This window comes from Camelus bactrianus, chromosome 3 (genome assembly GCF_048773025.1).
Source record: "Camelus bactrianus isolate YW-2024 breed Bactrian camel chromosome 3, ASM4877302v1, whole genome shotgun sequence".
In the NCBI taxonomy this organism is placed as follows: Eukaryota; Metazoa; Chordata; class Mammalia; order Artiodactyla; family Camelidae; genus Camelus; species Camelus bactrianus.
The window spans coordinates 7992725-8017638 of record NC_133541.1 but is presented as its reverse complement, the minus strand read 5'-3'; the positions used below and the strand labels follow the sequence as shown (position 1 = coordinate 8017638).

Here is a 24914-nt window from a genome sequence, read left to right as displayed (position 1 = left end):
CCATCAAGAGAGTTACTGATTTTCATTGATGTCAGTGGAGTTTAAAAGTAAGCATTTAAATGATTAGTTTGCTCAAAAGTGCACTTTTCATAGATTATAACTGATAGAGTACAAGTCAAATAAAAAATCACAAACTCTAAAGTTTCAGAGATTCGTCCCTGGTTTTCGGTGAAATAGCATTATTAAATTCATTAGTTGAACATTTTCATTAATTAAGAAACAACTTTCTTAATTAATATAATTCTGATATAGCCCATTTTAAATTATTTACAGTGCACTTAAAACTTGACCCTTAAATTTTCTGTTTTGACTCTAAAATCAGGTAGCTAGTGGGGGGAACCTCACAGTGACAGAGGTTCCTGCAACACAGTGCATTTATTCCCATGGCTGTCTGTTCCCCTCTCCTTCACAGCCTGCTGTCGATGGTCTGTGCAGGGGAATGTGTGAATTTGGGGGTGGGTGCAGACGGGGGTTGGGCTCCGAGCCGGTCGGACCAGTGACCGCGTTGCTTCCTCCCCCAGGAATGGAGGCTGGACCCCCTGGACCTCGTGGTCTCCGTGCAGCACCACCTGTGGGATCGGCTTCCAGGTGCGGCAGCGGTCCTGCAGCAACCCCACGCCCCGGCATGGGGGCCGGGTGTGCGTGGGCCAGAACCGCGAGGAAAGGTACGTCCGCTCTCTGTGCCCGCACCGCCATCCTCACGCTCACTGTCATTCCAGCGTGGTCGGTTTCCCGGCGGTTTTCCTTTCGGATCCAGCTCAGCTTATCTGTGGCATCCCTTTCTGTTGAGCTGAACGGCCCCCCTCTTTTCCTGACATCCTTTAATTTTGACCAAAGCTTGGGGCTGACAGCATCACTGGCCCGCCAGGGAGCCCGCAGGCTTTGCTCAGCTGAGCAGTTCCCAAGGGACTGGAGATCCAGGGACAGTGGGCACCTCAAGTGGGTTCCCTCCCAAGGCAAGTGAGTCTGGTGGAGAATGCTTATTCATCTGGACCGCCCTCCAACCTACAATTCCAAGTAGGGCCTGCGCCAGTCCTGGTCCAGATGGTACTGATCAAATGAGGTAAGTTTTCCGTCACAGCCAGATTAAGCAAGTGGTGCGTAAGTGAGGGTGTACTCAGTATTTTGGTTACATTTACAGCTACACACTTGTCTCTTAACTTGTCTTTTAACCCTCAGTGAAGCTGCAGGATGACCCGGGGTGGGGGATCCTTGTCCGTGTATTTTAAGCTTTCAGCACGCCATGCGGACATTTCCGTGGTCTCATATTTGACAATTTCTTGCTTTTCATAGATGCAGACATTTGGTTTTGGCTTCATAAAATCTACAGTTGTGATCATTGGTTCTTCTCTTGTGTATTTAAAGTACATTCCCGTATATGGTTGTTGGGATAAAATCCAAGTAGGTGAATTTCAAATCACTTTCTGGACTCTTACTCTTCGTCCTCATATAAACTTATCTTATTGATCCACGTGAAGCAAAATGACTTTCAATACCTTTTAATTAAAATGTAGTAAGGCTTGTATCCAGTGAAATGGGTTCAGTGGGGGCCTCATAAAAATGCTGTATGCAATTATTTGCTACATGATTAATATTTATATAGACAAAAACCAACAGGCTTAGTGTATAGATAATTCTTTATTATTTATTATAGCCTGCAACTAACTGCAGAGAATTGTTTCTTCCTTTCTCCACTGTGTTCTTAAATTACCAATTAAGATTTCATTCTTTTGATTCAAAGGAAAATGCAGGATGATTTTTACAAAGCAGGGCTGGTTGTTTTTAAAGTGGTCCCCGGCGACAGTCTTGTGCACGTCTGTCATTTCTAATCTGACACCAGTTGATAAGTGGGAAAGCTGATTATGGGAAAGTCGTCTCCCTGCTATTTTTTGGCATTGTAAGGTTTCAAATTGATTGGAAGTTTTAAAATGCTATACGTTGTCACATAATAAAGCCCATTCAGGCAAAGTCACCTCCATCAGTGCAAAGTCGCCCCTAGAATCACCACACCTCCTAAAGCCTAACATGTGTTATCACCTTTCCCAGGAGCACACAGGAAGAAGCTGGTTTATTCTGTGGTTAACATAGATACATGTTCTGTGTCCATTTACAAGTGTTCATAAGGCTTCATTTTCAGAAAAAGAATAGGATGACGAATGTGTTTGGGGGACTCCCACTTAAAATGTTCTTTTTTTTTTTTAACAGAAGAAACACTCATTTGGGCTAGATGAATATTGCTTAGTGAGGAAATATTTGAACTTAAGTAATAGATGCATGGATGTTAAGAACAGGGACTGTGTCCCCCTTGAAGGCTCCCTTCTAAACAGCGTTTCTAGGGGGCTACCAAGAAGTTAATGAAAACTAGGAAAAACAAATACTTGATATCTCTTGCTTGATCTTTACAAGCAAAAGACTTTTTAGGTTCCTTTGCCATGTGATGTAGGACGTCTCTCTACCTAAGTGACATAAAGGAATACCATCCTGATTCTGACAAAAAGGGATTTTGGGGAACCAAACTCAAGATTAAAGGAGACCCTGGTCTCCATGAGCAGGTACAAAAGACCAAGGATTAGACACACATAATCACTAGTAAAATCCCATCGGGCTTATTAAACATCAGCAACCCTGAGGAACTCCCGAGTGGCCGCAAATGAATAAACTGACTCTCCCGAAAAAGTCCCTAAGTTAACGCTAGGATTATAGTTAATGACTTTTCATTTGGGACAAAATCTCCAATTTATGAAATAACTCAATGAAAGCTCTATTGAAACAAATCTCAGAAATATTCACATTATTTTTTTCTAAATAATGGATAAAGAAAATATCTAACTTATTGTCTATGTGTACTTACAAAGGTATGGGCATTTTGTTTTTCTGTTGTAAAATTTCCTGGAAAATTATTTTCTTGAGTAACAGAAACTAAATAGAAGCACTGATTCCCAAAGAAGCCACCAATAAAGTTGAAGCAATGGACCCCTCTGTAAATATTATCAAAATGCAAATGTCATTGTCTATATTCATTTTCTCCTGCTGTGTAACAATAGTTCCACAAACGGAGTGGCTTAAAACAACACTTATGTATCCTCTCACAGTCTCAGTGGACCGGGAGGCCCTGTATGACTCACCTGGGTTCTCTGCTTAGCCAGAGCTGTGGTCTCATCTGAGCCTCAACTGGGCACGGATTGACTTCCAAGATTGTGTGGTTGTTATCAGCACTCAGTTGTTCTTCTTTTTAATGGCTGAATAGTATTCCAATATGTATGTATACAACAGCATCTTTATCCAGTCATCTGTCAATGAACATTTAAGTTGTTTCCATGTCCTGGCTATTGTAAATTGTGCTTCTCTGAATGTTGGGGTGCATTTGTCTTTTCGAATTACATTTTTCTCTAGATATATGCCTAGGAGTGGGGTTGCTGGATCACATGCTCGGTTTATTTTTAGTTTTTTAAGGAACCTCCATATTGTCCTCCACAGTGGTTGTACCTTTTTACATTCCCACCAACAGTGTAGGAGGATTCCTTTTTCTCCACACCTTCTCCAGCATTTATTATTTGTGAACTTCTTAATGATGGCCATTCTGACAGGTGTGAGGTGACACCTCATTGTAGTTTTGATTTGCATTTCTCTAACAGTTAGCAATGTTGAGCATCTTTTCATGTGCCTGTTGGCCATCTGGATATGTTCTTTGGAGAGATGTCTATTTAGGTCTTCTGCCCATTTTTCGATTGGGTTGCTTGGTTTTTTGTTGTTGTTGTTGTTATTTGTTTTTTTGATATTCAGCTGGATAAGCTGTTTGTATATTTTGGAAATTAGTCCCTTGTCAGTTGCATCATTTGCAAATATTTTCTCCCATTTTGTAGGTTGTCTTTTTGTTTTGTTGATGGTATTCTTAGTTTTGCAAAAGCTTTTAAGGTTTAATCAAGTCCCATTTGTTTATTTTTGCTTTTATTACTTACTCTAGGAGCTGGTTCAAAAAAAATATTGCTGCAATTTATGTCAAAGAGTTTTCTGCCTGTTTTTCTCTAGGAGCTTTATAGTATCCAGGCTTACACTTAGGTCTTTAATCCATTTTGAGTTTATTTTTGTATGTGGTGTTAGACAATGTTCTAATTTCATTCTTTTTAACAGGTAACTGTCCAGTTTTCCCAGCACGACTTATTGAAGAGACTGTCTTTTCTACATTGTATATTCTTGCCTCCTTTGTCATAGATTAACTGACCATAAGTGCATGGGTTTATCCTGGACTTTCTATCGTGTTCCATTGGTCTGTGTGTCTGGTTTTGTGCCAGTTCTTTCGGTCCATCTTTAAAATGAGAGACATGTTACCTGCCACGAACACACCCAGCTTACACATACGGGATGGGGAAAGGGCAGCAGCGATAGATGTTCTGTTCAAAAAGGGGGAAATTGAAAAGTACAGAGGAATCACTGTTCTATAGAAAGTCTGAAATCTCTTCAGACAGGTGTTTGAGTTGCCTGGTTAACTTTCAAGGCTTGGGCAGAGCTCTCCACAGTTCTTAGCTCTGCCTTCTGGGCTCTCACTTCTGCTTCCTGAATCATCCTTCCTTTTTCATGAAAGGTGGCAGGTGCTTGCAGCTGGGCAGTTTTATCAGCCTGCTTCCTGCCAGTAGAATTTGGGATTTCCAACAGCCTCATTTCATTTGTAATTTCTCCATAGATTTCAGCGTAAGCTTGTGGTATTTTTGCTGAAATAAACTCTATTAGTCTTCCCTGAATTTTCTTGGGGTTTACTCCACTGAACAAATCTGTACCCACAGACCTTTTTGAGAAAGCCCTTCTCTACCTGGGGATCCTGCTGAGATGGCTGAGGAAAAACACCCTCCAGCTTGCTTGTGATTGAGAGGGTTTATGACTCTTACTCTTGACCTTTTGAAAGGAGTCCTTGTGGGACTGAATGCTAGTCTGATCTTTTGATCTTTCTGGGGTTTTAACAAAAGGTTGTACAGCCACATCCTCAGCGTTTTACTCTATGTCGGCCTTGCCCACAGTACTCAGAAGCTGTTTCTTTATTTCAGCATCTTTTGCCATCGGGAGAGGCCAAGAATTTCCAAAACCATCCAGGCCTATTTCCTTCTGATTGATATATCTTCCTTCAGATTTTTTCCTTCCACATTTTACTGTAGGCAGCACCTCTAACAGTTTGCTTGGAAACTTCTTTTGCTGTGTAACTCACTTCACACTTACATGTTTTGCTTTCTATATAATTGCAGTGACAATTTTGGAAGCTTTCCTCAGTATGTAATAAGGTTCTCCCCTCTTCCAGTTTCTAATAATATGCTCCTATTTCCTTTTAATTTTGTATTCTGTTAGACATATAGATTACATAAGATTTGCCATTTAACCACTTTTCGGTGTTTAATTCAGTGATATTAATTGCATTTGCCGTATTGTGCAGCCGTAACACTATTTCCAAAACATTTGCATCACCCCAAACAGAAACTCTGTAAGCATTAAGCAATAACCCTTTTTATTTCTTCCTTCCAGCCCCTGGCAACCTCTAATATATAAATTGTACTATTCAAGAGATTTCATATAAGTAGAATCATACAATGTTTGCCATATTGTGGAGCATATTGTTCATTCATGCTGTAGCATGTGTCAGAACTTCATTCCTTTTTAAGGCTGAATAGTATTCTGCATGGCTGTATCATGCTGTGTTTATCCATGTACCTGTCAGTTGACATTTAGGTTATTTCCACCTTTTGGCTACTATGAATGGTGCTGCAGTGAACATTGGCATGCAAGTATCTCTTCAAGTCCTTGTTTCAATTCTTTTGTATATATGTAGAGAATTGCTAAGTCATATATTAATTCTACGGTTGGCATCTAGAGCCACCATCAAACTGTTTTTCTACAGTGGCTTCACCATTTACAACCCTACCAGCAATGTACAAGGGTTCTGGTTTCCCTGCAGCCTTTCCAACACTTGTTATTTTTCTTTTTCTTTTTAATTAGAACCATCCTAGTATATATAAAGTTCTGTCTCACTGTGGTTTTGATTTACATTTCTCTAAGGAGGAAAAATGTTGAGCATCTTCTTATATGCTTATTGGCCATCTGTATATCTTTTTTGAAAATGCCTAAGCCTTTGCCCATTTTCTAATAGGGTTGGCTTTCTTGTTGAGTTTAAGTTCTTTAATTCTATCTCCTTCTAAACCCTCGGTGGCAGCATCCTCAAAGTCTGCATTTATACTAACAGTCTGTTCAAGGTGATTTAGGTTTTCTCTACCATGCTCCTCAAAATTCTGCTGATTTCTACTCATTCTCTAGTCCCAAGGTCTCTTTCAGATTCTTAGCTATTTCTTACAGTAGTGCCACACGTCTAGGTACCGAGATCTGTTTTAGTTGTCATTCGTAATAATATTACCCCAAACTCAGGTGCTTAAAGCACCACATGTTTATTGGCTCGTAGTTTCTGTGAGTGCATAGTCTGGACACAGGTTACCCGGGTCCTTTGCTTCAGGATCTCCCAAGGCTGCACCAAGGTGCAGACCATGGTCATGGTCTCATCTGAGGCTCGATTGGAGAGGGGTCAGCTTCCTAAATCCTGTGGTTGTCAGCCACATTCAGTTCCTTCTGTGCTGTTGGACTGAAGTTGTTAACGGGAAGCTGCCCTCAATTCTTTGCTATCTGGATCTTTCCCATTGAACTGATCACTTCCTCAGAGCCAGAAAGGGAGGGAGTTTCTTGAAAGAAGGACATTACAATGTTATGTAACATAATCATGGAAGTGACAGCCTGTCATCTTTACCATATCCTATTGGTTAGAAGCAAATCTCAGGTCCCACCCACACCAAGGTGGGAGGGGATTACACAAGGTATGAACTCCATGAAGTGAGGACACGGAGACCACACAAACGTCCTTCCCACGTTCTATCAAAGTTAAGAGACCCAGGAACCTATAGGGGTTTGCTATATGATTTTTCTTTGTCTTCATGTGCTAGTTTGCTTAATCCTGTGATGAGCCAAAGTGATGCCCTTTGCAGCTCATTATCATTACTCTTCCTTAATGGTTTCTCTAGCTTTTTCTTGGGATAAAAAATAATCTTAGGGAAGACTCAACACATGCACAGTTTCTCCTGTGCCACAAAAGTTTCCATTATTCCAGTATGGCCCAGCAAAGGAACAATCACTTAGAGCAAACCAAGAAGAAACTAGTTCTAGCAGGGCTCTGGTTGGTTCAGGCTGACAGAGGTTGCAGTGAGGCACCAGCATGGACTGAACCAGAACCGAACACAATTCGTAGCATCAGGAACTAGGGCAAGGAGCATGGTAATGGTATTGAGGATCTAGTCTATGAAGAGCCGTGTACGACAGTTCTCTTCAAGGAGACTAGGTTTGTGGAAAAATGGATAATTTATGGAGAAATAGTTCTTGGGTTATTAATTCACTTTTAAATGCAAAATGAGAATGAGCAGTCATGGGCAAAATTAAAATCTTAATTTTTAATGCATCATGAAGTGCATCTGTGACTTCCAGGGCTTTAAGATACTAGTGATGCAGGAGAGCCAATAAAATTTCAAAAATGTTTAGTTTAGAATTTGGGAAAAATCATGTGTGTGAAAAGGACTAGAGAATGAGGAACCAGTGGCTGGTCTATTGTGTGGCTATTTTATCCATAAATTAATAAAAATCCTTCCACAAGCAGAGTTGCCAAGGTTACTAACTTACAACTCCCATTGTTTGTGACCAAAAAAGACACCGCGGCCCAATTGCGAGTTTAACAAGTGGTACTGCTCTCGGAAGCTTGTGCTAGTCGGGGAGGGAGTAAGGGGCTCAGACAGACAGTACTGCCTTGAAATTGCAGAGCGTCCGCAGTTAGGAGCCAGTGAGGGCTTAGCCCCTGAGCACACTCTCCCAGGGTGAGTTGCGAGTGAAACCCAGACCTAAAGGGCCAGACTAACCTGGCAATTTCTATTTCCCTCTGACCCCCCTTGCAGAGGGTCACCTGGTCATATATTCTGGCGTGTGATTTCACAGGACTGCTGTAGAAGGCGACAGGGAAGCAGGAAGGCCCGTTGTTGACATGCTTAAAAACACAGCCAAGTACATAATTTATTAAGACTGGTTGAAATTTGTCCCACTCTTGGGCATATATCCGGAAGACGAAATTTGAAAAGGTAATTCTCCCCAGTGTTCATAGCAGCACTATTTACAATAGCCAAGACATGGAAGCCACCTAAATGTCCGCTGACAGAGGACTGGATAAAGAAGCTGTGGTGTATCTACAATGGAATTTTTAACGCATCCGTGACTTTCAGAGCTTTAAGAATGCAGGAAAGCCAGTAAAATTTCAAAATGTTTAGTTTACTCAGCCATTAAAGAGAATGGAATAATACCATTCGCAGCAGCATGGATGGACCTGGAGATGGTCATTCTAAGTGAAGTAACTCAGACACAAATATCATATGATATCATGTATATTTGGAATCTAAAAAAAAAATGATACAAATGAACTTATTTACAAAACATAAATAGACTCACAGACATAGAAATCAATCTTATGGCAGTTACCAGAGGGGGAAGGGGAGGGATAAATTTGGATTTTAACAGATACACACTACTATATGTATATATAAAATAGATAAACAACAAAGACGCACTGTAGAGCACAGGGAACTATATTCGATATCTTGTAATAACCTAAAATGGAAAGAAATCTGAAAAAGAAGTATGTGTGTGTATATATATATATAAGGCACATATATATATAAACGGAATCACTTTGCTGTATATCTGAAACTAATGAAACATTGTAAGTCAACTATACTTCAATAAAAAAGGGGGGAAATGAAATGAAATAACATAAAAATGTAAATATTCAAATGAAACAGCAGATAATGAAAAAAAGTGATTTACACACTGAAAAAAAAAAAAAGGAGAGAAAGTGTATGCTGCGCGCAGTTTCCGGTTCCCCTGCAGGAGACGTTAAGCGGGTGCATGCCGAGCGGGTTCGGGGGGCTGCGCAGGCCACGCTGAGCTGGTCCTCGGGCGCTATGATTCACTGTGCTGCAGGGAAGTGGTAACTCAGATGCTGTGCTGTTTATTAAAAGTCAAAGGTTTTATAAGCACTTTTAGGAAGATTTTCCTTTGCCCTCCCTGCTCTTATGGTTGGCTGGGTTTTGTTTTTGAAAGCTGAAATTAGTGTCAAGGAGTCGAGGAAGTCCAGACCCTTTAAATGTCGGCAAAATCATCTTGGAAGCACGAGGGGGCCTTCAGTCCACAGTGAGAGAAGCTCCACGTGGACATTTTGAATTAAATGCTGAGAGTTCTGAAGTTCCGAGTTTTCTTGACTTATCCTCTTCCAAACGCGTTCTCAAAACAAACGGCAGTTTGGGATTAACAGATACGCTTTACTGTATGTGAAATAGGTGAACAACAAGGGCCTATTGTACAGCACAGGGAACTGTATTCAGTTTCTTGCAATGAGACGTAATTGAAAAGAAGCTGAAAAAATATATATATACATATATGTGTAAGTATAAATGAACCGTTTTGCTGAACACCTGAAACTGATACTGTAAATCGACCACACTTCCATAAAAAATAAGAATGAAAGAACAAACGCCCGGCCGCGTCCCGGTAGCACACCCCGCACACTGACACGTACGCTAATAACCACGAGAGTCAGGACCTCTGGCTTGATTACAGCCCTCTGCAGGTGCACAGGCTTCCTAAAGCCGAATGCTTTTACTCTGTCATGTCCTCAATGCCGTCTGGCCCTTCTGTCTAGAGGTTACACTCTCTTGATTAGAAGCCTCCTTCCATTTCTCCCCACGTGTAATCATGTCCAGCGTCCTGAGCTCCGAGAGTCCGGGCCCTGGAAGACTATCTGTCTTAAAAGTGGAATATACGAAGAAGGGTGGTAACTGTTCAGTTTCACTGGCTGCTCTTTCCTGTGAAGATGTAGAGATGAAACCCTTTTCCTGATCGGTTCTTGGCTCTCTGGAGGCTTCTGCTGTGAAACACCCACTCTCCCTGCCTAGAAGTCAGCACGCCTCCCGCTGTCAGTGGAGAGGCTGACCTGGGATCCTTATTTAGTTGCTCTTCTGTACATGCACACAGACCCCGTGGGTGTCCCTTCGTCTCCTCTGACCACCTCCATGCTGTAACAAACTCAGATCCAGCTGCTCGCTGCTCAAAAACCAGTACCCGCGAGGCAAGTGTTAGTAGAAATGGAAAACATTGCTTTTTATCAGAAAGCCAGCAATCTGGAGAGAAGGTGGACTCAGTGTCCCCAAAAACCAACTCCAAGGATTCTGCTTGGCCATGAAAGTTTTCAAAGGGAAAAGGGGAAATAATGTCAGTTAACCCTTGAGGTAGGAGGTCCGCGTCCTCATCACCCCCACCACACACAGGCTTGTCGACGTCTCCTGACCTTCCTCTAGATGCCAACTTGGTCACACAGTTTGTTCACAAGGTTACTGAAGGGGAGGCCAGGGAAGAGACCTGGTCACCTGTTAATTATTCTCCGTTGCTGCTTCTTTGATCTACGGGAAGAACCAACAGGTTAGGCAAGATATTGTGTGATCAAAAGATTTGAAAGGTGTGCTTAGGCCGGAGCTGAGTGGGGCATGGGGGCGCCTGGTTTAAAAGTTAGTTTCAGCATAGCTTTGCTAAGGTGACAGGAGAAAGAGGTTTCCTGCAAAGAGCTGCTTACAATCCTGTTTGTCTAACGTGTGATGTCTCTCCCTTGGGTTGTTGTGTGCACACCCTCCTGGCTGGCATTTGCTCCGTCAGCTCCTCCTGCCGGTGCCCGCACCTGCCTCTGGGGCCTCAGAACCCACACTCAGCATGTGCTCCGGCACCAGCTCGGGCGAGACACCAGCTCCTGAAGCCCAGCCTCCGCTCTCTGGCTCTGATGGTGCTGTCTTGTCTCTGGAGCTTTCAGGCATTTCCTCAGTTCCGTGTGAATGAAGCTCAAGTTCTTGCACCCCATTTGTATGAGGACAGGTCATTCCCCTCGCCGCCTTTTCCTGCTCACTTCTCAGCCGTCTTTCTCCGTCACTCTTCCCATTCCCACCTTCCATCCTTTCCCAGAATGCCAGCTGACTCCCTTCGGCTCGGACTGGCTTTTTGCTTTTCGTTGCTCTACCTGTTCCTGAAGCCAACATATTCTGCGTTAAATGTCCCTGGCTTGTTGGGAAACAGTTGACTCAGCCTGTGCTGTCAGGAACCTACACTCCCCAAATTACGCTTCCCACTTCCTGGAAGCCAGCTGCCGCTTACCCCTAAGATAGCGTCTTCTGTCCTGCACGTCCTGGGCCTGTGTCCATCTCCTTGTATTTACCTCAGGTTGTACTCACCTGTGAGAGGGAGGCACTCTTTGTGATGCCCTTTGCATAAATAGGGCCCTGCAGGATAAGTGCTTATTAATAATGACGACATTGAAGGTGACTGACACAGCTAGCAGATAGGAACCTCTGTCTCTTGTTTCTGAAGGCAGATGGCCTGGGGTGGAGGAAGGAGACAGAAAAAGCCTTACATCCTTGTGTTCTCTGGAAGCTAAATGTGTGCTTGGGAGGGGCACTGTCGAAGTTAAATAGTCCTGCAAGTTGTCAAATGTGTCTCTCTGAGTTTGGCTACATTCAGAATAACATCTTCCCTATGAGCTGTAACTTGTTCAAGGCCAGGCTGCTTCTTTCTGATTTTTTGTTTTTCTTTTTTGGTTTGTTTGTTTCCCTTACTTTACTTTATTTCACTTGTCGTGTTAAAGACTGAGGAGAAATTTGATCTATTTAAAGCTAAGGAAGATCTTGTAGATTTGGCTAAAAATTGGCAATATGAATGCACTTGTAGAGATATAGTCAATCACTGAAAAAAAATGTAGTAGATGTAAATAGTAATTCAACTCTTTTTGAATAAGTGAGTAACTGGTGGTCATTTAGATTAAAGTTGTTGGACATCATTCTAAGAGTCTACAGATAAATTTAAAAATACAACAACCTAGGCAGTAGATGACATGATGCTTTGTGCTAAAATTACACTTTCACTTTTTTTTAATTTATATTAATAGGATTGTGGGCTTTATTTGATTTGAGGATGAGAAATGAATTCCAAATACAATTTGCTGACTTTGTGTTCATAACTACTTTATCTTTCAGTGTTTGTGTTGCGAAGATAAATGCCCTGCCTAGATATTTTTCTCTGTGTTCTCATTTTTTGGGTGTCTATTTGAAGGGTTTTGTTTTGTTTGTTTCTCCTTTAATTGGCTGCACAGGAAGATCCATCCTGCATTGTGAGTTCCGCATTTTCTTCACTGTCTCCCGCGCATCCCATTGTCTGTGCACACGCGGCATGGCCAGCACCACATCTGCCTCTTTCCCTGCAACCACTCGGAATACAAAGCACCCCTCCACGCGGAGCATGCCCATGTGTTCAACATCTGGTGCAGGGACGGAGAGTGGCAGGGTCTGTGGCCTCACCATGCTTCTTCCTCTTGGTTTCCCCATTACAGATACTGCAATGAGCATCTGCTGTGCCCCCCACACATGTTCTGGACAGGCTGGGGTCCCTGGGAACGGTGCACAGCCCAGTGTGGGGGCGGCATTCAAGCTCGCCGCAGAACCTGCGAGAACGGGCCTGACTGTGCGGGCTGCAATGTGGTGAGTAGGGACCTAGAGCTGGGAGTCCAGTGTCATCCCACACTGAGTGCTCTGCACACAGTGGGTCCTCTGCATGCACTTGATACACCGCAAATATTAGGTATTTTACAAATACTGGATGCTCTACACGCTGGGTGCTCTGCAAACACTAGATTCTGGACAGACGCTGGGTGTTCTGCAAATGTGAAATGCTCTGTAAACATGACACATCCAGGCACCAGATGCTCTGCATGCACTAGATGCTGTGAATCACACAGGTCTCTCTGGTTAATGAGAATGTCTGGAGGAGACCCTGGAAATTCAGAGTGTCCTAAAGGCAGCTTGAAATCAATATTCGCATATGGGATAAACCACCCCAGGAGTTTTCCAGTTCTCATTTCTGAGCTGGGGCAAAAACCGCAGCCTTCTTAACTCTGGGCGCTATATTTGGTTTGGGAAAATGGGATAAGGTTGTCACTGAGCCCACACTAAGGTATAAAACTCAGATAAACCTGAGATACCGAGGACTGGGAAACTTTATGGGGTCATTGGCAGAGCACACTTGGTGCCAGTTCAGAGAGAATAAAAGACAACTTATGGTTTTGTTTTTCTTCTGCCTGAGCAGGTCGTATTTCTTTTAACACTTTAGATTCTCAAATAAAATTCCACTGTGCATAGGCCTGTTGTTGTTCTTCCTGTGCTATCTGTCAGAGTGATTGAGCACTGAAGGCTGCTGGGCTCTCACTTCATTCGCCTGCCCCTGGTGCTGGCACTGCAGAGTGAATGCCAAGACATGGGGATGTTTTGGTGGAGAGGTGCAGCATGAGAAGGTCTGGCTCGGCACCCTTCCTGTCTGATCTTCCCGTTGGTCCTCGCAGCAATTTCATAACCTTGGTTCGTGAGGCTGAGTGATGTTTTTGTGCTGCTGCAAAGCTTGTTTTTGTGAAATGCAAAAGCCACACACTCCAGATAGCCTTGGGAAATTTGGAGAGAGGAAGAGGGTTATGAGGTGCTTTGTCAGATATTACGCCCAACCCAAGGAGATTTCCTTTATTGGGATTTGCAATTAGATTCCTTCCCCTTTGCACTGGCAAAGATATTGCAGTAGCTTTAAAAGAATCTATTACTGATTATAGAAGCACTTCTTTCCAGGTCAGCCTGAATTAAATTTGAACCACGGAAAATCTCAGTGTCCAGTTTGGGATGATATATTGATTGGTATGTCAGTGCTGAGATTTAAATTTATTTATGAAAATGTGAAAGGTAAATCTGTCAACCTTCACATGTTCTAGGAAAACAATCCAAACGCGGTAGATTTATTTTTTGCTAAAATACATCATTGCTGTTCCTGGCAGCTCGGCACCTAAGACTGGGGTCTCTACTCCCATGTCCAGGTTTGTCTCATCTGCTGGGAAACCACAGGGATGGATGACCTGAGTCGATCTTGCACTTTAGTTTCTAAAACTTTGCAATACGAGGAACTCAGAAAACATTCTAAGTCATTCTTTTTTTTATTGCAAACTGACTTCAGTAATTACACTTAAAACTGATTTAATGAAAGAAAATATATTAAGGAAAGTATAGCGTATTTTTTATGTAGTCACTGTTGTGTGTGTGAGAGAGATACATCTGATTATAAATGTAAAAATGGAATGTCTCTCTCTAAAACGTTAATATATTTCTTTGTTTATTTGTGTCTAAATTTACCGAATTATGGTTTCTGAAACAAATATAGTATCAGTTTTCAAATCCAGAAGAATATTATGCATGTCTCCAGTGAGCCTAATACAAGTTTTTAGGTATTTTAGTTGAGTTTTTTTTTTTTTCCTTCTTTCCCCACTATAGTTAATTTACTGGCCGTGTAATTCCAGGAAGGTGTTATTGAAGTACAACGGAGAAATCTCTTCTTTTATGATAGAAGCACAGCATTTATTTTTTCCCACGTTTTAAAAAAATGTATTCCAGTTTCTGTCTCTTCTAAAGCAGGACTGCCAGCCCATGCCAAGTGAAGAATATAATCAGAATGAAGACTTAGTTTATTTGGATTGCTTAGAAAATGTATCCTAGCAATTAAATTCCTAAGATGGTTATTTAAAAATAATAGCTATGTAGGTAATGTAATGTGTTGATCATATTTTAGCTGCAGGTTAGAAATCTTTGGCCACAAAGTATGTTTTGTTTTTGAGGGGGGTCTTTTAACCAGATAGTGGCTGTTGGTATAGGTAATGTATTGATTTTTGGAGTCACAAAGTGGAGTATCTGCTTTCCTTTTTCTGGCTGGGTGACAAGCTGGGTGACATTTCTGTATCAGGGCCCCCTCCTCTGAGAAGGGGGGCAGGCGCCTCTCTCCCAGAGCTGCTCCAAGTATCAAACATGGTGATGCGTGTGCGGTCCTGCCAGAAGGTCTCACCTTTTGCCGCCTTCACTGTGAGTTCTCTTTCCTACCCTCATTTCTTTCATTGTAATTCCTGGGCTCCAGCTGCTTCTCTGAGCTCACGTTTATTAAAAATGACTGCATGCTAATGAAATGTTATTTACCCAGTAAAGGACAGGTTTATGGAAAGTGTAAGAACTTGAACTTCCTGAGCACTGCAGCAGCCAAAGGAAAGAGCTGATTTCAAGTTCAAGTGTGAATGGGATGTAAAAGACTTGAGACTCTTTTCTTGCTCCATCATTTTTAAATTGAAATTTCACGAAAAGATATCCCACATTTCACCTGTGAAGCTCATATGTCCTTGTCTTTGAACAAATCCCCAAACCTTTGTTGAAGTCTCAGTAAGAGATGGTCCATTCAGATCCTTAAGGACCCTCACTGAGAGCTGTTAGTTTTTTCTGTGAAACACTGCGCCTAAAGTTCCAAATGTTGATATCTCTTCGTGATCCTGATTTCCGTTCTTTTGGGTAAATATGCAGAAGTGGGCTTGCTCGATCATTTGGAAGTTTTATTTTTAACTTTTGAGAAACCTCCATCCATTTTGCGTAGTGGCTGCACCATTTTGCGTTCGCATCCGTGACGTGCAAGGGTTCCCATTCCTCCACGTCTGAAAGAACTAAAGTCGGATCTCGAAGAGCTCTCTGCACTCCCACATTCACCGCCACACTACTCACAGTAGCCAGGATGTGGAAACAACCTAATGCCCACCTCCAATGAGTGGGTAGAGAAAATATGCTGTATACATACAACGTAACACTGTTCAGCCTTTAAAAAGAAGGAAATTCTGCAATTTGTGCCAACATGGATGAACCCTGAGGACATTATGCTCCGTGAAATTAGCCAGCACAGAAGGACAAATCCTGGGTGACTCCACTTGCAGGAGGTACCTCAAATGGTCAGATGCATAGAATCGAAGAGCTGAATGGTGGTTCCCAGGGGCCGGGTGGAGAGGGAAATGGGGAAATGAAGTGTCAGCTAAGCAAGATGAGCAGGTTTTGGAGGTCTGCTGTCCAGCTTTGCACCTGTTGCCCACAAGACAGTATCGAACACTTAAAAGTTTAAGAAGGGAGATCTCATGTTAAATGTTCTTACCAAGATGAAATAAAATAAGAAAAAAATAAAGGTAAAGAAAAGTAAGTTCCAGATGTTGATGGCTTGGGCACCAGGGAGCCTTGGGTTGTCTGCGGACTCGACTGACAAACACAGATGGAGGGTCTGGATCTTCTGCAGCCAATTAATTGTTTGAACCTGAGGTCCCCCCAACCCCATGCGCCCTCTGGGCCCTGGCCTTCCTTGCTGAAGTGCAGGGCAAAGCGAGCCAGCGTCCGAGTCCCCGGGCCCTAAAATCGTGGACTCTGTGATCCTGTAGCTCTTCTCTGAACCCTGGGGGCACATGTGTCCACCTGACTGCAGAGCCACTTGTAGCAAATATCCTTCCCTGGGGGCTAAGTTTGGAATGAGACACATGAAGACACTTAGAAAGCACAGACCCCAGGGCGGCAGTGGAGGGAAATAGGGGGACATGCTGTGACTTTTCCAGCACCTGCCGAGACTTAGGGACAATCCAGCTGCCTCTCCTTCCGTTACAAGCACTCTGTAAGCATGAGGTTCCTAGTGCTTACGGATGAAGAGTGAGAGTGAGACAGCCCAGGCAGGTGCACTGCTCCAGGGCACTGAGCCGGCCCAAGAGGGCCAGGGCCCCAGGGAGAAGGTGGCACCATCCTGGTTACTTTTCCCCTTCCACCTGCCGGAAAACGGCTGAGAGAGGGTCAGTGTTTGTTCCAAGTCCCACTGGCTGGGATGTAAGCCACAACAGTGACTTGGAATCTCAGGGTTGCAATTATTTTATTGAAAATAATTCGATCATTTTAGAATAGCCACTTTGGGCTTAATTATCATTGGCATCATTTTGCTTCATTTTTAATCTTTTTTTTGGCATTATCTAATAACCACGAGGATAATTGTTATATCAAGTCTTACAAACCCTAGCTTACTGCGTAATATCAGATGAAATATTGAAAGGAACTTAGAATGAACCACGCTGGAGCTATAATCCATGCATGTTATGATATACTGAAATTCTGTTGCATAATGAAATAATTAACTTTAATTGAGTGCCTACTGCATACTGTGCACTGCGCTAGGAGCGTTTAAATTGATTATGTTTATTCCTCCTGTATTCCTGTTAGGCATTTTTTTTTAATTGAAGTATAGCTGATTTACGGTGTTGTGTTACTTTCATGTGTAATCATAATGATTCAATTACACGTATATTATGTTCTTTTTCAGGTTCTTTTCAATTATAGGTTATTGCAAGCTACTGAACATAGTTCCCTGTGCTGTACAGTAGGGCCTTGTTGTTTATGTGTTTTATATATAGTAATTGTATCTGCAAATCCTGAACTCCTAATTTATCCCTCTTCCCCAGCCCTTTCCCCTTTGGTAACCATAAGTTTGTTTTCTATGTCTTTGAGTCTGTTTCTGTTTTATAAATAAGTTCATTGTCAGTCAGAGAAAGGCAAGTATCATATGGTATCACTTATATGTGGAATCTAAAAAAAAGTGATACAAATGAACATAGGCAGTGTTCATTATTACCTCCACTTGGAGATGGGAAACTCAACTTGAGAAAGACTAACAAACTTGGCGGGTAGCCAGTTGCTAGTGGGTGACAGGGCCAGCATTTGAGAACTGGTTCTCAAGGCACAAATAGAATTTAATGACACAATGACATTTGCATAATTTTTTGTTCAGTGTTAAGTAATAAATGAGAGGATCTTATTTTTCTTTACTCCTAGTTAGTACAAAGTATATCTTAAAAGAAAGAGAAGCTTCTTTTGTCTTTCCATCACATTTCTCTCATTCCTTAACACCTTGATGTCCATAATACTCTGATCATATTCTTCCAGCCAACCATGAGAGTTTCTTTGAGAGATTCTCATGAACATGGAAATTAATTGAAGACAAACTCATAACCCAAATCTTAATTCTGTGTTTTGGTTGAAAATTAACAACACACAATGGGAAGAAAGACATAAAATATGATAGTATACAAATGGAATTGCTTCTCAAATTAATGTCACTCGGGATTCCCTCAAAAGTTCAGCAGGTGTGCCGAAGAATGAAACTAAAGATGGTGTTGGGCACAGCAGAGATAATTCAAAAACAGAAACAGACTTCGTCCTGCCAGCACTGCATTTATTACTGAAATATCACCCACTGTAAAACAGTTGACAAAAGCAGTGATTTAAGGTATCAACAGGGAGCATCATTGGAGAGATATCTATTTCTTAGATACAAAAAAAATAAAATAAACTGGACCACAGAAGGCCCTGGAAGTTCAGGAATAAAGCCATTACCATCAATACATTCTGTCAAAGGGATGCTGTGAAGGTTAATCGGAGTTGATGTAACAAACTAAGAATTGTCTGTGTCAGATCATGGCACTATGGATACGTTCAGGAGCAAGTGAAACCCGGCAATTGGAAGTTTAAATAGGTTGTGATGGACGAAAATAATGACAGTATTACAACATAACTCATTTTTGTGGCACATGTCAGAGTTTGCAAAATATTCTAGGAAATGTCATCTCATGTATTCCTGATCTTCCAACTGAGAAAATCAGGGCCCAGAGAAAGGAATTTACATACGTGAAACCCTGCAGCAGGCAGAGCGAGGCCCTGGGGCCAGGCCTTCTGAGCCTGAGGAGCTGACCGGTCCGGGATGCTGTGGCCTCGTCAGACGATGCTGGGGCAGAACTAGACTAATGGGCAGGAGTGGATTTCCCACCCACAAAGCAGATCAGTTAAAGAAGGGAGTTATCAGAAGACATCTCTTTTCTCCTAGTTGGATAAAATTATCTCTAGCACCCCATTGTTTTTTAAGTATTAAAATACCTTCAAGAGTAACAACTTTCTTGCCATGGCACCTACTATTCAGATGGGACAGCTGGCACCTCCTCTCTGCATCGGATATAGACGAAACCCAAACTGAGAGACACTAACCTTCTAAACCCCAACAAGAAGTCTTTGAGTTGGCTGCTTGCTGGCGTGTGGCAATTAGAGTCCTTTGCACTGGTGTGTCGTGTTTCCTCGTGTTCCTCCTCTGTGGCTTTCCAGAGATCTGTGGTCCTGCTGTGGAGGACAGGAACATTTTTACGAGGAGGTACATCGCAAGTTTTCTCTTTATCTAATTTGTTTTGTTTGCTATTGTGAGTTTGCGCAACGTAAGCCCAGCACACACTAGACCAAGGTGCCTCGGCCTTGACAGCTTACACTAAGCTGTATGCGTTAGTTAAAGGGTTACAATTTCACTCTGGGCCAAGATCCACTTCTATGTGCTTAGTTCCTGCCCCGACAGTACCCTGGAAGCTCGGTCACAGGTGTGGATCTCTCCTGGGCTCCTTGCATGGCTCCTTATTGGACTGTCCGGAAGCCCTGCTTACTTTAATGAGCCAGTGGTCCTTCTGGGTTAAATACAACCAATTTGATGCATCTTTTATGAAAACACCATCTTGTGATTCTAAAAAGGCCATTTTCTTAATTACAATTTAATAAATAAAATTAAGTAAAAGCAAATAGTTGATTTTAACTCCATTGAAAAGGTACAAACATCTTTATGGCTAAAAACAGTTTTTTTCATCACCATCACTACTTTCTACATGCCAGGTATGGTTTAAAATACTTCTTATGGATGTTATTACTTGTTCTTCCCAGTGAACCCATGATGTGGCATTATTACCAGAGTAACCATTTTTTAGGTATGGAAGCTTGGCACAAAGAGGCATGATGTCCCCTCCCACGTGCAGGGTAGCCAGACTCAAGGTGGGCAAACATCCTGACAGCTTGCGTGTTCCCCAGCTACATTCTGTAGCCTTGGTGAATATTTGAAAAATAATTTAAAAGGGTAAAACTTAAAAGACTCTGGTTTTCCTAATGTTAGAAACCTGTTTTACCCAGATGAGTATGATCCACAGCAAATTCGATAAGTGAATCATTGGAACTAAAATCAGAAAAAAGGCAATCATTTGTTACTTATTGGGAACAATAGATGACCCTTGTTGGCTTCTAAGAGTACATATAACTGAGAGTCTGGAGAGACCAGAGGATTCTTAGGGATGCTCCAGATATCCAGATGCACCTGGGAAAGGCACCCTCACCAATCCCTATCCTCCAGGGCCACTGCGTACAGGTGTGCAGGTTGTGCACTGCACAGTTCTAAGGGGGTGTTAAATGTCCTCTAGATGTGAGTATTGCCACCTTAGAAGGACAGTGTACAGTCTGGGTTCTCTGTGGGACTGCAGGGCCACGCTAGCCTTGGCCTGAGTACATGAAAACCAAGGTTCTTCAGAGCCTCCGAGACACTGGAGTGCTTGCCACCCTTCATTCCAGCCCGTGTTCTGCATCGTGGAGGTGGGAGCCGAGAGGAGCAAGCCTGGCATCTTAGCTTGAGCTCCTTTCAGAGTAGAGCCAGAGACAGAACAAGAGCTGAGACCACCTAATTATTCCTCAGGAGATGAATCTTCAGAGCAGATGGGAAGGGTGAGGGTAGCAAGGCAGAGAAGAAGGGAAGCCCACGAGGGTTTGTTATCAAGGCCACTGCCGAGGGCAGCAGGCAGAATCCCTCCAGGACGCCTGAGAAGCCTGCAGAGCACCCCCCAGAAGCGCCTGCCCTTCACGGCTCCCCTCGCTCCTGGGCTGCACCCTCACAAGCCCACAGTCTCCGTGAGCCTCAGAGAAGACTTGCTGTGAAAAGTCACAGGAAGTGAGGCTTGTGTCCCAGGTGGTCATGGCAGGCAGACAGTGGGCTCATAGGGTGGGGGCTGCAGTGTGGGGGGCCCCAAAACACTTGCTACACCTGGCTGCCTGAAGACAAATCCTGACCGCACTAGAAGGAACTTGTGAGCTCACGTTTTCTGAAGCTCCAATGATTGGGGTTAAACCCTGCCTGAGGCTCTCCTGCCTTGCAGGGTCCTGTGGACTCTTAAGAGCTTTCCCACCATACAATGGCTGTGCATGCTTATTATTGGGAAAACACTTGGGTTTCCATCAGGTTTTTTTTAGCACAGTGGTTCTCTATCGTGTGGACCGGTGCTTGCCCCGGATGCATAGGAGAAAAGCTGCTGGGGGCTCCTGGGAAATTCTGTTTGTCGCTCAGAAACAGACATGAGAAGGGAGGGCTCCTTTCTTTCTCTGGTCACTTGCATGTCAGAGCTGAAGCTGGGACTGTTACTCCCCACCTGCTGGCAGCCTGAGAGGGCCACCAGCTCAGGGCGGAGAGGGAGCAGGAGACACGATGGGCTGTCGGCCTGGGAGCCACCCTCGCTGAGGACTGGCGGCCTGAGATCAAAAGTTCCCCATGGCTTCAGCTAGTTTGAGTCAAAACCATCCTCACTGCTCTGCACACTTACTCTGCTCACCACTCTTACAAGTGCTTCAAATCTCAGATCCTCAAGGCTAGGAAGACCCCAGCTTTCTCCTTCTCCTCCTGTCTTTGGAAACTGCCTCTCAAATACCACTTCACAGTGGGTGCTCGCTCTTAATGCGGTATCTGTTAGAGATGATCTAAAATGTTCACGTCATCCCTGACCAGGAAAGCTCAACAAACGACCTTGACCTTCATGAAGACGGTCACAGTGTGCACTGTTCCTCTGCACTGTGCTCACAAAAGGCATTCTCTTGTATTTCCACATACTCATCTCTAAGGGAAATGACTGCCTCCCTGGCTGAAACCTGTTATTACACCTTTCAGAAGCACAGGGATGCAAAATTGGCTTTCTTTTGTTATGTTGAGACCTCAGTGAAGAGCTTGCAAATATGAAAGATTGTCAGAGTGAAAACGTCACATTTTGTTAAAAGAGGCTTGAGTATTTTGCAAAAGTTAACATCAGTACCCAAAATCGAACAATACAGAGGATGACCACAGAAGTGTAAGCATTCTGTAACTTGGAACTGGAAGTCTGGCCATCAAGTCTAAGAATGATGCATGATCCACATGGAGAGAAAAGAAAAATGATGGATTACAGGAATTAATCCATCAAAAGGTTGCCTCTAGGACATCAGTTCTTCTCCCATCTCTGGAAATTGTAATTGGTATGGAGATCTGGAGTATTTCACAAAAAAAAAAAAAAAAGTTTTACTTACAGCATTGGCAGAGTCTATTGCACACATTTTCTTTGGCTTTACAAAAAATCAAGTTTGTTTCTGCCTATAATAATTTAGATACAATGCCTGTAAAGTTAATAGAAAGAGCACGTTTCATGAGTAGAAGTTTTCTGCTGTAAAAGTGACATAACACACATCACACACACACACACACACACACACACACACACACACACACACACTTTTCTTTCCGGTTTACCAATAAATTCCATGGTAAAGATTCTTCCGATGCCTGATATTAAAATACCTAAATTTTACTTAATGACACACACAGTAACAGTATTCTCAGTCATAGCAATTTCCACTAAATGGCCATGAGTCTAAAAATCTTTTTTAGGCCTACATGAATACACAGTACACCCAGAACAAACAGACTTTCCAAAGACATAAATAAATACTCAGCTCTAGAAACCCCAGGTCTCTGTTTTAAAGGATGGCAGATTTTTAACTGCCACAAAATGAGTAATTCAATGTGGCTTTCTAAATTTAAAGCCTTAGTGGACGTCCCTATAAAAACAATCAGGGAATAATCTTTTCCAAATGCATCTTCAGTCTTTGATTGTGGCCCTGCTGACACTTTGTGCTAGTCATGGATTATCCACGGAGAATGCTCCGTAGGGCATTAAGTCGATTTGATGTCCCTGCCAAGTTGGGCACTTATTTTTGGTCAATTTCCATAGCTCACCTTGTCTACTTCTCGTTACGCTGGGCACTGGCTGCTGTAATTAAAGAGAACACTCTCTTGGAGTTTAAACAGGCTTTGCTTGTTCATGATTTTTAAAAACCTGTTTAGTTATCCAGTCAGATTGGCCTTTAGATGATGTGCTCTGTTGCCTCCCCTCTCACTTGGAGCTGACGGCTTCCTGTCCTCAGTGTGCAGTTTGTAGCATCAAGGATGGGGTTTTGCAACTGCTGGCATCTTCTGGTACTTCCGTCTCCCCCCCAGTTTTTAGAAGTCATGTTTCAGTCCAGCAGGTCACCGCACAGGCTGGGGCCACGATTCTAGGAGGGCTTTTCACGCCGTAGAGCAGCTTGGGCCACGGCCGCACGAGAACGCTCTGTTCGTCCCGCCATCACAATCTGAGACCCATGGCTCTACGTGATGCTAACTCTACTCAACCAGCTTATGGGAAAGGTGGAGAGAACTGAGGTCTGATCTATTGTAGTTTCCATGTTTTAGAAGCCAACATTCTGCCGCAGCTGACTCGTTCCTAAAACCAAGGAAATAAACCAGCGAACAAAAACCTGGGGGGACATCCCTCCCATCGAAGCCTTTTGTCATCTGCTTAACTGACTGTGCCTCTTTCGTGACATGGTCTTCATTTGGTTGACCCGGGTTTACAAGCCCTGCACACATCGCAGGCTTAGTAGATGTTTGCCTGCTCTCACACTGATGCAGCTAGAATCTGAGCATCTCTGTTTTCCACCCGCTTTCCTGTCATTATTATTTAATAAATATTAAGCTTCTGGCCCGTGATGGGCTCTGGGGATACCACATGAATAAGGGACTCATGGTTCCTGCTTAAAACTGAGGAAGGAGGCTTCACTTGTGCAGCTTGAACAGAAATGGTCTGTTCGCCACTCTGTTCATTAACGTGCCTTTGTTTGTGGGCGCCCTTGTGCACAATGTACTTTGGTACCAGTCTCGATTTAGCAGGAGATCCTAGCAGGAGAGAGGTGTGTTGCAGGAATAGTTCACACGTAGACTAGGGCACTCAGAGGGGCTTCAGACAAGTTTTGGTCACATTATACTTGTCATTTGGTTTTGCTCATGACAGACAGTTCTTCCTTTGGGGGGAAGTAACGTAAGTGTTTAATTATATCAACAATATGTTTTAATTGGTGTTTTGCTTAAGATTTTCATTCCCCCCCCCCCTTTTTTTTATTATTTCATCTGAGTGCCTCCAATGGAATTACTGAACATGTATAATTTCAGTTGTTAAAACAACACACATACATAATAATTTCCGAAGCAACTTGTAATTAAGTAAAGAAGGAAGCAACAGATGCTGGAACATCAAAAAATGATTTTAAAACATTGAATATTTTTCACAGATGCTGCGGTTTCTTTCCTGCCAAGTGCTATCTCTTCATTAATCCTCGCATTTCCTAAGAACAAGAGCCTAGCTCAGAGCTCCTCTGCGTGAATACAAGGCAGAATCAAGAGGCTGCTGCTACATTTAGGGGCTTTTTTGTTAGTATTTCTCAATAGAAATACAAGGTTACATTTAGAAGCCTTCAACATTTGTCAGAAAAATAAAAAAGCTTAATTATTTTGCTCTGTGCTACAATAGCAGGCATTCTTAGGACAGCTGTCTCTTCATTTCACTCCACAGCATTTTTTTTTTTTTTTTTTTTTGCAAAATCTGTTTGACTTGCAGCATCGCATGAGGCTCTGGTTTGAAAGAAATAGTTGCACTAAAGGCTCTTGCAGATAGAACTGGATCCCACCCCGCCACATTCTTGCCTTCTTTTATAAGCCACGCTGCATCCCATGCGCTGCTATTTGGCACCTTGCTTCCATCGTGATGTGAAAAGTTTTCCACATCTGTTTCAGTCTATGTCCCGTGACATCGCCCAGTTTGAGACTATTAGAAAGCAGATTTCCAAGGACATCATCATGTGGGAGAAAGAGGTGGCGGTGACTGAAAGGAGGAGGCCCTGGAATCTGCCTCGTAAAATTATGCAGGCTCTGCAGAAACACACGAA

General features: G+C 42.9%; 1 protein-coding gene across 4 annotated transcripts in view; it reads left to right on the top strand.

Moving 5' to 3' along the window:
- Positions 1–24914, top strand: part of SEMA5A (semaphorin 5A) — a 444304-nt gene that overhangs the window by 371650 nt on the left and 47740 nt on the right. For all 4 annotated transcript variants that reach the window (XM_074356161.1, XM_074356152.1, XM_074356145.1 and 1 more), the window contains 2 exons: positions 522–665; positions 12482–12629. In XM_074356161.1, the coding sequence (XP_074212262.1) occupies positions 522–665; positions 12482–12629 (292 nt within the window). The remainder of the gene's footprint in view (positions 1–521; positions 666–12481; positions 12630–24914) is intronic.